This window comes from Battus philenor, unplaced genomic scaffold (assembly GCF_028537555.1).
Source record: "Battus philenor isolate CCGP_79_NKW_IND1 unplaced genomic scaffold, ilBatPhil1.0.hap1 SCAF_8, whole genome shotgun sequence".
Lineage (NCBI taxonomy): Eukaryota > Metazoa > Arthropoda > Insecta > Lepidoptera > Papilionidae > Battus > Battus philenor.
In genome coordinates this window covers 7,979,810-7,997,698 of record NW_027181748.1, presented here as the reverse complement: position 1 = coordinate 7,997,698, position 17,889 = coordinate 7,979,810, and the positions used below count along the sequence as shown (strand labels likewise).

General features: G+C 32.7%; 2 protein-coding genes across 3 annotated transcripts in view; both read left to right on the top strand.

The window, feature by feature from the left end:
- Positions 1-5,668, top strand: part of mamo (maternal gene required for meiosis) — a 33,299-nt gene extending 27,631 nt beyond the window's left edge. For both annotated transcript variants that reach the window (XM_068775397.1, XM_068775398.1), the window contains exon 7: positions 3,341-5,668. In XM_068775397.1, the coding sequence (XP_068631498.1) occupies positions 3,341-4,501 (1,161 nt within the window). In that variant the 3' untranslated portion in view covers positions 4,502-5,668. The remainder of the gene's footprint in view (positions 1-3,340) is intronic.
- An 11,337-nt stretch (positions 5,669-17,005) lies between these two features.
- Positions 17,006-17,889, top strand: part of LOC137931641 (acetylcholinesterase-like) — a 42,210-nt gene continuing 41,326 nt past the window's right edge. Inside the window, exon 1 of the mRNA XM_068775109.1 lies at positions 17,006-17,182. The gene's annotated coding sequence lies outside the window, so the exon portion shown is untranslated. The remainder of the gene's footprint in view (positions 17,183-17,889) is intronic.

The window sequence follows — 17,889 nt, the reverse complement described above, 5'->3', positions numbered from 1 at the left end:
GACTGGATCATGTGCGGGATCACATTTGACCACTTTACAGTGTAAATGTGCGTCATTAAAAGCTCTTGCTAGTCTCCGGACATACCCGATCTTCTCATAATACTTATAGGGCGTTCATAACATATCATTTGATATTTAAATAGTACTTTAAACTTGTTTTAAATTAGTATTTGTCAAAATTTTTAAAGAGCGAGAATAAAATGGGATGAAATTGGTGATGTTTTGGAGTAGAATTATGTAATTTTAGATTATTCTCTTATATCCAAAATAATATCAGTCTAAAGTATTTTGGTAATTTAGAAAAGATCTGTGATATTTTTTAAATAAGTACGCAACCTCTGGACGATGGGAACCTCGATCTCAGATTGTGATTTGAAGTTTAGGAATACTAGGGCCACCGATGTCGGTATTGGTTAATAAATTTATTTACTTTGTAGTACAACTTCGGTATACTCTGACTTGACTACTGCTTTAAAAAGTAGTCATTTAAGATTAGATTAATTGAAATGGCAATATTGTTACTTTTGGGCTTTCTTAATATAAATTAGATACGCTATTTCAAACAGATCTCATATATTTAAGATGTAGACTAAGACACTGTAGAAATTTTAAGATTTCTGCACTGTCTCGTACAAGTAATAAAATTTGTTTTAAATTTTACGTTAATAAATTTTGTAAGTACATGTCGATTTTTGAATTGTTATAGAATAACATAACAATTTTCTGTATGTTTATAATTTTGCTAGATCTTTTATGATTTGCAATTCCACCGATATCGTTAACTCTGACAAAATTATATTGTACATTTCAAATTAGATGATTTTGTGATGTGAAAGCAGGGAGTACCTTAGCAATTTCGTGTAAAAATACTTGTTAATCTTAACAAAAATGAGGGTAGTGAGAATATTTGCCGCCGTAGTTTTAGAGGACTCTTCCAATTGCACGTGGTTAAGTAATTAGATGTAACCAGTGCAGTATTTATACATGAACGAAAGTTGGTTTACGTTCCATTGTTTACGGAGTAGGTGAGAGCGCACTACACACCTTGTTGTTGAATGTTTGTACAATGTCAACATTCCATACGATTCTATAGAATTTTAACTTTACTTCTGTACTGGTTATTCACATCTTTTCGTTTTTATAATAAATAGATAAACTTATATTGTGACGTTGAAATGTCATTCGAGTTGGCACAATGTTATAACAAAAGTTTTAGTTAACGCGATAAAACATAAAAAAAAAATTGTATCACCGAAAAACATTGATTTATATGACATAAGGGATGACATGTAATTAAACATAAATAGTGAATAGATTGGTAGATGCGCTACTTCCCGGAGTTAGTGTTTGAATTAATATGCGTAATTGCGAAAGAGACAACAATGTTTCTATTTGAAGAGCTGCACTGTTTTTGTTTCCCAGAGCCGAACGTTACCAAACTTGAAGCAATATCGCAACCTTGATTAATGTTCCTCTTCTTATTTTAAGAAAGATTGAATATTTACAATTTACATAATAAATTAATAGCAATAAAGAAATTGTTAATAAAGATGCGAATTAACAAATTTGTACGAGTTTTTATCAAAATAGTTTTTATAATAGAACAAAATGCAGTTTAAAAAGCTATTTTATTTCCTAACTTTCAGAGGTACTATTTATTAATTAATGGATAATATTGTTATAATTATATTTCTATGTATTGACATGTATATAGCCGGAGAGAAGAGTTGTTAGTGGATTGTAATGTAACATACACAAGCAATAGTATTACATGAACCCTAAGTGCAGTTATTCAAATTTTAACATTTTCTACTCGTTGCCACGTCCCTGCGAAGTTGACACGCCATTAGCACAAATAAAAGTAATAGACTAATCTATAAAAATATATGATATTTATGTCAAATTATGGTAGATATATTTTTTTCGAGTATCTACTGAGCATGATAAATTATAAGAAAATCTAGCACGAAATGTTTTATGAGTTGTAACGGTTAGACTTAGACTCATTTTTATATCATGAATTGTGACCACAGTTTTATATTTAGAGTGCCTCTTGCCTATACAAGACTTATATAAAGGCTGCAAATCACGGAATATATAGTTTACGTAGAAAATGATCTATTAGGAGCGAAATTTCAATTTTATGGTGAAAATTGTAAGTTGCGTTATGATATGTGACTTGCTTTCTTTGGTAATTAAATTGTGGAAGATATATTAAATAGCTTAACGCGACCACGGCTCTACCAGGATCGAGCACCTCGGCAGCTAGCGCATTCCAATCTCACGATGTGGTTGACAAATCTATCAAACCAGTGCAAACTTGTGTTTACGACCAATCCTAGGACAATAGCGTTTTTTGTATAGTTTTAGGTAGTACTGTTAAGTTTCAGCAACAACACGGTGAAAGCCGAACGACAGAATACAAATGGTTCGTTGTGATTTTCTTATTATTTTAAGTGGCATACCTAAATATAGAACTTTACTGCAATTTTTCTAAGTTCCTGTAGGCGTATTAATTATTGTATGTTGCTATAATTTGTTTATTAATTGTAATTTGTTTACTATAATTTATTTAGGTTTAAACCTGTGGACTACCGTTTGTATTGGCATAATATACATTTCAGATAACATTCGTCGGATTTTGTTACTGGATGGACTTCGTTGGTTTTGCAATGATGTTCCGCTAGACATTAATGGTGTCTTATTTGTGTATTATGCTTTGGTAAGTTTTATTAAGCACAAGTTCAAATAATTTAGTTTCACTTTGTTTATTAAATATAACAGTCATTGTTTTCTTTTGGACAGGCGGTGACTATCTCCCTTCCGTTTTATTTAACATTGTTGACATTTTAGATTAGACAAATCTGTTTTGCCTTAATATTATTAATAGTTCATAATGTTGTAACTGAGAGCAGTATGGTTTTGTTGAATATTAGATGCAGTATATCAGAACGATCGAAAGGATCCAACTGGTGTAACGTTCGTCAATTCTGCAACAGTTTATAAAGAACCCTTAGATGGTTGAATATAGTAACATTTGAAACAAATATAAGCATATCATAGCTGTAAAAATACAATTTTGACAAATAAAAGCTCTACAATCATTACATTGTTTTTTTATTTACTAAACCTTCAAATGAGAAGAATAAGGAAGAAATATACAGGTATGTAAATGTTACACCAGCACAAAATAATAAAGGATTACATCCAAATTTACCAAAAAAAATTGTGTATGTTGGCAAAGGTACAAAATATTTAGTAGGTTGATTTTTAATAAAAGATAAGACTTATTGAAAGAAAGCACAAATAATAAAATAATATTGTTTCATTTTATTTCCAGATGTGCTTGGATATGACATGTGGTTCCCCCGGCATTCCGAGTCCAATAGCTTCTCGGAGCCCTACCGCATTGCCGTTGTGGTCACCATTGTTGGCCCTGCAGGCTTGCCGGCTACGCAGGTACCTTAGCGACGATTGTATGACTTACCAAAGCCGTCATTTATTACATACTGAAAGACGACGTTGCGGAGTTTGTCTCGCCTCCTTTCCCTCGTCTTGGCTTCTTGAACGCCACGCTGCCCTCCAACACGCGTCTCAAACATCTTGCGACGATAAACCTTTCGTGTGCGAACAATGCGGACAGAGTTACAGATACAGATCAGCATATGTCAAACATAGAGAACAAAATCATCGGGCTCGACTGCCTGCTGACAAGTTATTCACTTGTGATGTATGCGGTATGCAGTTTCGTTACCTCAAATCCTTTAAAAAACATCGTCTTAATCATACACTAGAAAGGCTTCACACAAAAAACACAGACCCCATCGAAAGCATTGACCAAGTATCAAGCACGAACGAAGTTTTTGGACAATGCGGTGAAATGGATTTGTCAGTAAAGAAGAAAACCAGCCCTGAAGTCACCCGTACTCCGCCTATCGAAGTTCTCGGCGATGCTGAACAAGACAGCACTGTTGATTCTAACGGACCGTCGGATTCCATCGTGACGGTTGACGACTCCACTGATTGTAGAAATTCGGGCGCTGAGAGCGAAAACAAAAGAGATAGGGACACACCGATAAATGAAAGAAGACGTATACCAGTTTCCTTCGCAAGCATTAGTTCAATGGCCGATAGCTCTGAAAGTGAGTCACGCACTGAAAGCAATAAATTAGAAAGTTCGAGCTCGCATTCCGGCATCCTGGGTTTCCTTCAGAATGATGAACGGCAAAGAGACAGGGAAAGGAGATTCGCCTGTCCTTTTTGCGGTAAGTGTGTGAGATCCAAGGAGAATTTAAAGCTGCATGTTCGTAAACATACCGGGGAGCGACCGTTCGTTTGCCTGTTCTGCGGCCGCGCTTTCGGCGGCAAGAGCGATCTGACGCGTCACCTGCGGATCCACACCGGAGAGCGGCCGTACCACTGCGAGGCGTGCGGCAAATGCTTCGCTAGAGCCGACTACCTATCGAAGCACCTCACGACGCACGTACACAACGCTCGTTAAATGTCCTCCGCGCCGTCCGGTTTTCAATCTTTTCTTACCTCTTATAGTTAATGACCGAGTCATATTATAATAACAGCAAATCGGAATATTTTTTGTAAAGAGTTTTTTAACGTTTACTACATTATTATGGATATATCTAAGCAGGTCTAATTAGTCTACAGAGTTTTTCTTTTTGAAGGTGGTCATATATATAGTTTAAAAAATAATTTTCGGATATTTATTGTTTAGGAAATAATATGAGGTGAGGATTTAGTTACCTCTCACTGAAAGTTACGCAAGTTGATTTGACGAAATGATTCCATGTGTTAAATTAGTCTCTTTAAAACTTATCATCTTATTGTAAACATTGATTAAGGCTTCTAATTTATTTTGTATTAAACTAATTGAGTTACCTTGCGTTTGCTAAGATTAGTCTGCGTCTCCTTGGGTGTTTGATATCGAGTCAACGTTTTCAGTATATATGGAGGTTTTTTTTAAGTTGCTATAATAGTTAATTTGCCATGTGTTACAGTTCTAATAAGATTGAAAACTCATTCCATTAAAGGGAAAATCTAGAAAAATTATAGTGGTGTCGATAGGTTAGTAGGTGAATGCAAAAAAGCTGTGATCCATACGATTAAGACCAGTCAACAAGTTTTAGAACATCGAAAATTGAAACGTAATTTTAAATATTATTAATGTTTAGAGATAAACAAATATTAGATTTAAGAAATCTCTCTGTGCCAAAATATGTACCTCATACTAATAAACATTAAAGTAGATAAACGAATTGTGTAGGATTATTTCTACACATTTTTTTAGATTTCTTTGTTATGAATACCTTTGCAAGGTTGAATAATAATTTTTGTACGCATATAAAGTATTCTATTTTTGATCACTGATTAAGCTTTTATGCTAGGAAGTAAGGAACGATTCCACACGAATAATTATGACCTCATTTTACACTGTCTAGACACTAGCCCGTATTAGTACACGGCTCTGATATTTTTCAACTCAAGTACTGCCATTATTGTGATATTTCTTGTACGACAGTAAATTGTGGGAAACATTCACACTGTGTCAAAAACATTTTTTTCTGAACCATTTGCATTTATTTTGTGCTTTAATTTTATCAAGCAATTACTGCATATTTATGTGCGTATAAAATTTTATCCTTTTGCTAAAAACATAAACAAAATTATTTTCATGAAATGTCAATGTCATGACAGTTAAAATAATTCTCAATAAGTACTTTAAACAAATATGGTTGTCCCTTTCGTTTAAAGTATTTTTATCAAGCCTTTTTTGTTTAAACTTAGTTATCACGAATTTTCTAAATGTTCGAAGAATAGGCAATGTTCTCATAATTTACTCTTCAGCGTATTTAACAATAGAAATAGTATAAATCCGTATATTCTATTCTATTAAATCATAATGTCTCAAAGACAAACATAAATACAATGTCAATTAAAATAATATAAGATAATTAATTATTCTTAATTACGTAAGTTCAAGCGTTTAAAACGGGCTAGTGTCATTCTGTTAATTGTATTAAATACAATAAGATAAAACAATAAATTCCATATATACGTTATTACAATAGACCGTTTACTGAGTTTTTTGGTTGTGGACAAGTTGGGAATAGTTTATATGACGAACGGAAAACAAAACTACTTGTTTTTCATAAAGCAGATGTATTATGATTTTTTATCACATATTTGACTATAGTCTGTCTATTGTTTACTAATAATTGATTTGACTTTTTTACATTATTAAATGGCCTAGAAAAGTACTTTTTCTATTCATATTACGATTATAAATTTATACATTTTTGTAGATAGTTTTTAATCTCAATTTATCTTAGGATGTAATTATTTCTATTACTACGGGGTTTTAAAAATAATATCAAACCGACTCGGTAGTGACATAATCTGTTATGTGCAAGAAAAGCCCATGAATTCTGTTTGTGCTGTTGGGATTATAACATTGGCTACCGACAGTCTCTATGTTTGATATTATAAATGTTTCTCATATAAAGTTATTCCCAGTTTGTGTCGTAATAATGTGTCACGTGTTTGTTGTTAAATAGTACAGAATCATACATAACGACTAACAGACAAGTAACAGATATATGTATGTAAAGCAGGAGCAACGAAATAGCCTAAGTCGTAAAGAGTATAGTCTTATTTATTTAGTTAGTGCTGTTGCCTCGAGTGCACCACTGGTTAGTTACAATGTTAATGTACCGATTTCAATTAGTACATTGTTATATGTTGTTCGCCTACGTCTGAATTTAAATTCTATTTAATTATTAAATATGTAATAGAAACATTGCCAGAGGGATATATTATAAGGAATATATTTAGGTAGACGAAAACTTTTAGTGTAAACGAGAAGCAATACTCTGAATTTTTATTTTTTACTGCAGAAATACTCTAAATGCAATAAGAAGCGTGTACGTAAGATGGGCCGTACGTATTCGTGTATCACACGTGTCAATGTGTACACATCTGAGTGCGATGACGTCATAGACGAGTAAAACTAGATACATGAGACACTTACTGATTATTAGTTTTTATTAAGCCCTTATCAACTTATATAACAGTACCATCGAAATGAACAATGTAGAAGCAACATTGAAATTGTGTATATGTAGATATTTTGCCATTACGTCAAATTTATATTATAAATAATAATTATTCGGAAATTGATGTTGACTGTTTTTATAATTATATCATCGGTAGTTACTTGATGTTGTGGTGTAAATTAGTGTCTTATAGATTTAAGGTCATTAACCACTCAAAGAAATTACCTAAAAGACAACGTTAACCTGTAACGCGGCCGAGGAAAGCGTTATTTCTCCGTAGCCAATTCATTGTTTATTTCCAGTAAAAACTCTTACAACTAATATTTTAATTGACATCTTGGTATTTTTGAGTGGTTCATTATTTTGAATTCTCGTAATATATAATATTGGTGTGGTCTTTATATACATATGTTCTTGTAACGTACGTATTAAATGTAATTTAAATAATTTTCAAAACATATTTAAAAAAAATTATAATGCACTGTAAATGTTCTGTAAATGATTGATTATTAATCAGAACAAATGTGATATATTAGGGTTTAAGTGATTGGACAGCCACAAGTTATGATTGCGTTCACCTCCTTTGCAACGCAATGCAAATTGATTACAGATGTTTTATTAAATGCTATTTATAATTACCATTTACCGACGACTTTTAACTAATGGGCATTATTTTTATCTTATTTATTTTTACATTGGAATGTAGAATTGTCAAAAGGTGTACGTCATACCCGGACGAGACAAACCCAAAGTTTGCACGTGTAACGTGAGATCAACTTTATGACGTTACAACATTTTAGTAATTTTATCTCCGTCCATGTCATAAATGCGTTGTAAGTTTTTTTTGTTGCCAGTGTCAACAGTCAATTGCTTATTAAATATTAATACGTATTTTTTATTTTTATATTGTTTACAATTATTTTAGCAATTTTAATTCTTTTACGATTAGGTGTTTTATTAGTCTTATTTGTTACAAAGCATTCATTTTACTTTGTAATTTCTATAGATGGAAACCACTTTGTGGGTATTCCAGTTGTCATTTGACAACATCGAAATTATTTTCGTTGTTTTAATTTTTTATTTGTGTACATTTATGTAATTTGTTTTATTATCGATATGTTTTTGTTCTTTAAAACGATATGTAAATGAATATGATGATTTTTTCCTAAGTATTTTACTCGTAATTATGGTAAAGCAATCGAAAGATGTGATTCGTTTTACAAGTGTATCCTTTTAAATTAATTAATTTATAATTTGTTTTTGTTATTTATTGTAATTTTTTGTTATGACTCGATTTTTGAAAACATTGATTAGTGAAAAGCTCGATGTACGATTAATAGTATATATGTTTCATAAAAAATGTTACTCTATAATAGTATAAATTTGTATCAGTCCTTATTTAATTCACGTATTCACTATTTAAATAAATATAGATTGAGATGTAATTGTTGAAAAAATTAGGAATCCGATTGCGTTTTCAGAAAGGAAGTTTGTTGTGTTTGAATTATATATGTTCTGCCCAATTAAGACGACGTGACTCTTGCGAAGAAGATAACAGGCAAGCGGAGAGCATTAATGTCGATAGAGTATAATCGCGCCGAGGGATCATGTTTTATTCTGATGGTTTTTAAAAATGTTTTATGACGATTATGGTAATTGTGATATTATTATAAGTTATATAGCGCGTGACGCACGAGAGCACGATGTCTCAACAACTAAGCCAACGAAGAACGAACGTAGACTGATTTTCGGGTAGAAGTAAGATAGGCCAGAAGATTCGCAGTCAATATTTAATATCTACAAATAGGTGTTGATTTTAAACGTTTTTAAGCCAAAACACAGTTTCAATAGTTAACGACATAAAACAATAAGAGAGTTTATTTAATTTTTAAACATAACTTATACAGAATGTTTTATATACCAATCTTAAATTATTTTTCAGATGTATTGATTTTTATACATGTCCATATACAACAATGAATAGTGGTAAGTGTAGTTAACGTAGATGGGTCTATTAACCGCGTGGTGCTACATGTGTAAAGATATGTGATAGAAACTGTTCTACATATACGTTTTATTTACCGAAGCCTTCCCAGGCAAACGATAGAAATCACCGGGCATTATGATGTACAGTATCGGCGATCATTTGCTTTAGGTAACGGCTTAGTAATTTTTCATTGCCAGTGTTTAAACGAAATCGTCTGGGTCTGTGGTGTCTCTTAGAAACCAAAGTGTTGTAATAAGCAGAAACAGGTTTTAAAAACAGTTTGTTGTAAAATCCATTTGGTTTTGAAAGATGGGGAAGCAATAACATAAAATTATTGGAAGGTGATATGGATTACAGTTTTCAAATATTTTTTCTTTTCGTTCGCGTTACTTCCGTCGTCAAGTACGCTGAGCTGCAGGCACTAAGTTTATTTTATTTAAACGGTTACGGCTCGTCTTTGTCGCTTAATACTTGTGTTGTTTTCTAGCCCCCTTTTTAGATTGTAAAAATGTTATTATTTTTATTTAAAATACTATAACTATATGTACAACTAACTATGTTAAATATGATGATAGGCTAAAGGATTTAAAGTATTTGTGGGTTGATATACAATATTTCCAGTCACAATTTTGAACATTTGTTTACAGAGAAAGTTTTCATTTATACTCAACTCTTCGGATAATTTTTAAACCATGAAATTAGGTTATAGTACATACTGTTGTATAACAATATATTTTTTTTACTGGTATATTCAGATACTTATTACTGTTATACATAGTCCTGTTTTATAGTTTTAACATGTAAATCTTATTAACAATTATATATATAGGTATTTCCATATTTTTTTTTTATTTGGCGGATAGGTTTTTGAACATATTTTATCTGAAAACAGTCCATTTAATTTTAATATTGTCTTGTCCATTGTCCAAACTAACTTAGATATAATTCAATATTTTGGATGTGTATTACGCCACATTCTAAATTAAATGCTATTGTGTATATTATTTCATTAAATATTGATGTGCAAAATTATAGTAAATGTCTTGGATCTCTAAAATTAAGTAAAAAAAAAAGACAAAAACACTTTACGAAAAATCTAAATGTGCAATAAATGTGTGTGTTGTAGTGTTACCATTAGGCATAAATTTTTACTACAAAAATATGGTTACTGAATTATTTGGACTGTGAACACTGTCCATTATTTTAATCTTTGTGCTTTTGAATATAACAATGATCTCATTATAATCAGTAATCATATTTTTATTGCGTTACTTGAATATTTGGCACTTTAAAAAAAGGCACATTTTCCTATTATCTTATTGAAAATGGTTTGAAAAACGTGTTGAAAATGGATTTGTTGGGTAATTAATTTCGTAATGAAATATATTTGTTTCATTAATAATAGCTGTTTTATTTACTCTGTTTTTCCCTTTTATTCTGATATATATGGCTACGTAACGTAATTCAAGTCAATCGAGGTATAAAAATAATAAAGGTTTGATTGTGATTTTTATCGATATTGATAGATAAATATAAGTTTAAAATAACGAGATATCCTTGAAAAGATTTCCGAATGATGAATATAGTTCGAGATGATAGCTAATGAAAAAAAACTTTCATGCTATTGTTTTCTTTTTGTGAGAGCCAAAACTGCGAGCATAAGTCTAATCGCCATTGTAATTATACCTTAATTAAAGACGCAGAGATCTTTTATTTTAAGCGAGTTAACATCCTAAGGGAAACTAATTATTTACAACTAACTAAAGGACATTGTTAAAAGCTTAAATTCAAATAATATTTATAATTTAAACATCTAAGAACCATGAAAGGCGCCCGATGCAATCTGCTTTCAATCGGTCTTATTAAGAATCAGTAAGGGAGCTCTATGTTTAGGACATCTTACGCCTAAAATATTGATGGTGATAATGAAACATAAATATTGTCAATAACTTAATAGACTAAAATATTTATTTTAAACTGTGACATGAAGTTTTATAGAAATAAATAGTATTAGTAATCAGTCTGATGCCTATGCCTTGCGTGTGAGCGGCGTGTGCTTGCTTTATCAGTTAATTTGATGGCCGTGAATCAGTCTGATCAATCGAGAGTTTTTTTCATTCATATAGATATAAAGATAGTTTATATTAATACCTAGACATTGTAAATTACTTAAGTAGTTTTTTTAGGTGAAGTGGGCAAATGCACAAGTAGTCCATATAAAGATAAGTGACCACAAACATACGTAATATCAGAAAATCGCAGGTACGTTCCCGAAGTTCGGTATATGACAGAGGTATATTATATATGTCAGCCTATGATAGGCGCGCTGGTCATTTTTAACTGATAAATTAATAAGATTTGAGTGAAAAAATCAAAACAACTGCGTAACCGGTAAGCGGACGGAGGTCTTAACAAACAAAATTCCCATATTCATGCTGAAAGGTCTGGAAAAGCTACCCAATTAGTCTACAGGCTACTACGTGAGCACTATCCGATTTCAGTGATGATTTAATAGGGAAATAGCTATGAAGGAGTGACTGAGTTATATTTTCGTGAAAAAAGGTATCAAAATATCGGAGAGAAGGTAGTTAAGCTCCTAAATGAAACCGCGTTCAATAACCAAGAATGCTTCTTCCAGTAAGACTCGACGTCAGGCCATAAAGCTCGATCCACTGAATCTTGATTAGAAACGAACTCTCCGGACTTCACTAGAACATAAAAGTGGTCGTCATTCAGAACTGTATTGCGGTCAATGGAGACCACTTCAAATAAGTTTTATAAATTTGTAATGGTCTTATGTTAATGTACTCTAATGTGCTGTAATAGTATTAATATATAAAATAATACAAATATGTACGAACACACATATAAACATATTAATAATTAACACCTTTCAATAATGTATGTAGTCTACGTATGCCAGCGACGGCTTATTCTATAACTATTTTATTCGTATTTAAATTTATGCTTACATTGAAAATTGAAGAACTACTACAGTTTGACGTCGACAAGATAACAGTAGGTTTTATGTGTATTTGCACGAAGGTACTGTAAAACTTCGCTACCTCGGAGAGGCGTTAAGCTCAGTGTCCTGTGCGCTCTGCCTCCACGCACCCGCAAGCAATGTAAGCCTAGTCAAAAATATTATATACATTTTTAATGTATATAAATAATTTCAAATAAAACCGTATATAAGGCGTGACTTTAAAATATCTACACTTTTGTTGCGTACGTAACTTTTATATTGACGGTGAAATTTTTCGCCAGTCTAAATATTGTAATTTGCAGAATTTCAATACAGGCTTAGGCAAATAAGGTGAAATCATTAAAGGTTTCTTGTTAGTAGTAAATGTGTAAATATTTTCTTTTGGATGTTTTATATTATTTATTTTGAGATTAAAATTCTGGCAATCCTTACGTTAAGTTGTCTAGTCAAATTAAACCGATTTATTTGGTTTAATTAGAAAATTAGTTCGTAGGTTCGATTCTCGATGTATAATCATGTATAATTCAAAATATGTGCAGTAATTATATAGATTTGCCACAGATCGTAAACCAGTTTCCAGACGTTGGGCAGCAGCGTCCTCTGCCTACTATAATACCATACTGCAATTGCCATCCCGCATGACAAGTGTGGCGCTTATAGTATATTCCCCATAGATATTTTCGGGGGTGGCCTATGCATTGCAATGGGCGTTTATAGGCTGAAACGACGACGACGAGATTATAAAGGAGTGGACGGTAAGTGAGACAAATAAGAGAGACTTTACACCAACAGAGTTGCCACTAAAAACGGAGAAATGTTCTTAGGTTATTAGAAGGATTTTGCCTGAGCTTTTTTTTATTATAACAACATTTTGCTAAATTATTATTCGCAAACTTTGACATTATGAAACTTTTCGGTCGGTGAAGTTGACATTTCCACGACAAAACTTATTTGAAGAAGACTGGCTTGTTTCAAAGTTTCTATATTCAAATTTGTGAATACAGTATTGAATTAAAAAAAAACTTTCGTCAACGATATTTGATACTTTGTGGTATTCAATTAAATTTAAGGAACTGAAAAATAAGGCATCATTTTTTTTAAATCTGCAGTCATTGACAAAACTATAGTTCAGTTCATCATGCATGTTTATTCATATTATTATCCGCAAAAGACCATTAAAATGACCATTTTTGTACTCTATGAGAAGTTTGCCGGAGAAACCCAATTCGATGGAAACTAAAATAAGAATGTACTCCCCTATAAGGCATCCTTAAATGTAAGCTACGAGGGACTCCAAAAGCGCCAAACGTCTTTCACAGACTCCAAGTTGCACAGAACAGATTCATGAGAAGGCCCACGGGCCTGACCTGGGACTCCCAACAATCGCCCATTTCATTAAACTGTAGTTGCCACCACTTACAATACAATTACATCTAGTTCACAACGCCGCGCCGTCTTGAGACGTATATATACGTACTTGAGTTTCCGGACATTGCGACGATAATAAGCCAAGAAATGTACATTGCACACCATCACTGTCGCCATTCCATAACCAATCGGTCACGTCAAAAACGAGGCCGGATCGTTTTATCACAAAGGAGGCCACCGCTGATCATAATAAATAGCATTGCTGAAGTTTCTTTCGCTACTTTTGCTCCCGACGCTAAAGCTTTCTAAAGTGGTAGTAGTGATGTTAGCCGGGCAATAATGACCGACCAAGCCTAATTTCAGCCGTCTCGGGTGCCCTTGTGTCGGAGTTCTTGGCGGGTATTATCGAGTCATTCCACAGCGCATTCACCGAAGCTATCTTCGCCTCCCAATCTGTTGAAATGGCAATATTGAGCTGACCGAGCCGAGGCTCCCCAAAGAGCCCTCGTGCTTTACTACTTTAAAAGGTCTTATGCTAGGCGCTCTCTCCGCTCTGCTACCTCAAACCTCCGAAATCTGAAAAAAAAAACTTTACCTTAGAAAAGCCCTAACTTGAATGGTTTATTTAAATAAACGCAGGTTCTAATAGAGCATGAGGCAAACGTTTTACTATCTGATTAAAACAAAGTTTCTATTCAATCTTCTCTCCATATGGTTTTGTCAAGTAGTCTATTTTTATTAATTCTAATTTGTGTCGCTAGTGTTTTTTTACAATATTTTTTTATCGCTTTTACTAAACGCAGACAATTGGGAGTGGATTGCCTATTTGATACGGTGCGTTCTTCTCCCAGCTGAGAGGCACGACAGCGTTTTACCATTATTTACAATATTTCATGTACAGTTTTCTCTTACGGGTAAATACAGCTAAAATTTATAAATATTAACAATACAATTTGAAAGTTTTACTCGAGTATACATTAGTTAGTACATTGTTTTGTTTCAAGTCGTTGCCCAAGCGCTACAGATCATTAAATGTCTTGAGGTTTAGGACCATGTGCCGGGCCAATTCATCAAAAGATTCTGCCTTAAATTTTTTCGGAGATGGAATTTCTTATGGCGTTCGATATCTCCGGCCGTTTTTGTTGTGTTTACGTATCTTATATTTTACTGTTTTTTATAAACTCTTAATTTCATAATCATCTTAATATTCCTGAAGAAGTTATTTTGAACCTTTTACAAAATAACGCAATATTGTTTTTGCTGGCTAATTTGGATGACGTATGTTCTATGTGTTTTATGGTGGTATACATATACATGTAGATATCAGAAACTCGTTGTCTATAAAAAGCAAGGATTTTTTAAACTTATGCTCCTATCGAACAGTCAATTGAAATGGTTCGCTTGTTTTGTCAATGTTTGCCGCCTAAACCAGTGATAAACAAGACATCCCAGTTATTTTGTGATAAAATATTATTTTCCAAACGAACAGGAAAACAGTGTACTTTACTTTATATGTAGGTTATATGGTAAGAATGCATCATCATCATCATTTTATGGGACGGATTTCCACTGTTAGACGTAGGCTTCTACCATAGATTTTTAATAGGACCGAATGTAAGTTGTCTGTATCCAGTGCCTTCCAATGACCTTGTGAAGCAGCTGGATGGACGTCGTCAGTCTCCTTTGAGAATGGAGTGAATTATAATTGTCCGACGACCCATTCACGCCCCTATACAATGGTTCCTAATTAGAGAGATATGTAACGCAGTGATCAGGTAAAGGTATACCTACTAATGCAATGGTTGTTTAACTGCTACGCTAAAAGCTACCTACAATTGCACTACTGTTACCCTGCGCACCCTGACCGACGGCGTTGAGCGAAGAGGGAACAACTATCTTGTTTGTCAAACGACTTGCCTTTAAGATCGCCACCGCACTGACGATTTGAGCAACACCGCCCCAACAAGACACCGCGTTGACAAACGTCGCTATTATGCATGCTCCTGCGGGTAAAGGGAAATTTTGTGATATATTATTCCACAGTTATGTCAGTGTGTTACCAGTGATGACTGAAGGAAATAAGCGTGGTCTCTCACTTTGAGCCAACAAGCTCACAGTAACCCGTGATCGCGTTGGAATGAGGAGATCCGTGAGCGAATGTTTTTGATTTTGAATGAAATTTTTGATAAGGTACTGATGGCCGTTGGTGAGGAGACCATAGACCGACAAGGTGGCTTTGTTAAGGTTGCCGGAAAACGCTTAGTACTGATCTATCTTTGGACCAGCCCATTTTCAGCAGCGAACGCCTTTTGTTTTAAATAATGAAGATTCCTTAACACGCAAAAACACTAAGATTCCCTTTATCGCCGTCTATAATATTGCTTACATATATTAATTTTTAAAATGCACATAAAACATTTATTCTTATTTGAACTTTTTTACTTCAAAATTATTACCTCTATTAAGATTAACACAAAGATGTATATTGTAAAGTATGATTGTTAATAAGTCATTCATCATTAAAAATCTTTTCATATCATTTTTATTTGTAATTTTTGTTATACATTATCATATGTAATGCGAATATACAACATTGAATTATTCTGTAACAACCTGTGCAAGTTAAATAGTTCCGGATTTTTCGAAGTGTTGCTCTTAAAAAACTGGATATTCATGTTAGGATAATATTAATAAGGAAAATTTAACATGTATTATACATTGCTTGTCGGTTGCAATTTGTAATAAATTTACTTCAATCAAAACCAGCAGTGGATTGTCCTAATGTAAAATAACCGTAATTCAACACGGACATTGTATACCGCGTAGGGTGCCCGGGGCACGATGCCCGTCAGGAGGATTGATCATACAAAAGGTATACAGCACACGGGAATTTTGCCACATTTTAGGCAAAATTTATTTGACAATAAAATTTTATTTAATATTAAATAACCATTTTTATTTCATTGTGTATATTGAAATAAGCTAAATTTTGTAACAAATTTTTTGAAATATTTTGTTATTATTCAACTAAAAACCTTTTTTAAATGCATTCAATTTTTTTTGTATTGTGGAAAATCATTCAAGGTGATTGATTATTGGTGTATTATTATGATTATACGATTATAGGTGTTAAGCTTTAAATGAGTGGATTTGTAGTTCATTTCTCAGCAAAAAGATTTTACAGCTATTTCCAATTAACCTGTATGATGTGATAACTGTGAAATATGAAATATTTATTTTTTGTTTTGATACGGGATAAGCCAATAACTTCAGACAGTACAAATTCTGCAGGGAAAGATAGTAAACATCAATTATTTTTAAATGTAGTAATCCAAATTTTAAAAACGCATTTTCCCCATTATATAATAATTATTATTTATCATTTCTGAAAGCATTGCTAATGGAAGATATTGAACCTACAGTAACAGACAGCAAAGGCAATACTTTCACCCCTTTAAAGATTTTACACCTGTAACCGATCAACCGTATACTTATTTTTCGTATAGCCCCCGAAATGTGGTGAAATGTGTCAGAAGCTAGCAACCCTTGCAGCAAGCCACCGACCGACTAGCGCTCAGTCTACACGGAGACGTCAATGGAATCGCTTTCCGTTAGATTCTCGAATATTTACTGACTATATACATATCATACGAAACGCGAGTGTTTGAGTGAACCTCTAGACTTCCTAGTGTCGATTGCACTCCTCCCTTCTGTTAATTATTTACCGAAGGTCGAATCGTCAAATTTGACAAATGATTTTTATATACATATAAGGTAAGCATAGACGTATTTATTCTGATAACATTTTATTTATTTAGACGCTGTTTATCAATATAATAATTAATTTAAGTTACGAAATTATTAGAATTTCTAGTGTTTTTGTTTACTCTTGCATGTTAGTATTTTTATATTTCAATATTTGGTATAATTATTTATTTGCAACTGTTGTTATAATTAATCATGAAATAATATTGAAATGATGTTAACCATGAAAAATAAATCCGAAAAATTAAAACCTTTTTTTGAAAATAAATAAGTGAAATAAAAATTTTTATATTTTATTTTTGTAAGAACAAAAAAGTCGTAAATTTAAAAAAAAGTATAAAACGGGCAAAAATGTATTATATTTTGTTTGGGAACCGGCAATTGGAATATCCTGGATAATCAGTTGAGTGTACGGCCCGGGGCAGCGGAAGCGTCGGATTCATTCAAATAATTCAATTAAATCTCGTGTTGAGCAGAGGGCAGTCCTGTTTCACAGCTGCAGATCCGAGTAGAGATTTATAATTACTAGCAATAATGATGTGAAATTTTTATTTATAATTTTGTTGAATATTTTTCTATCTGTATTTAATCTTTGTTAACGCATTTCAGTGTGCTCCGTCTTACAGTTTTACGAGGAATGTCAGTAATTAATGTAAAGGCTACTCATACATTAAAATCAATCCTATTTTTTAGTCAAATGTGTTGTGCTATAAATG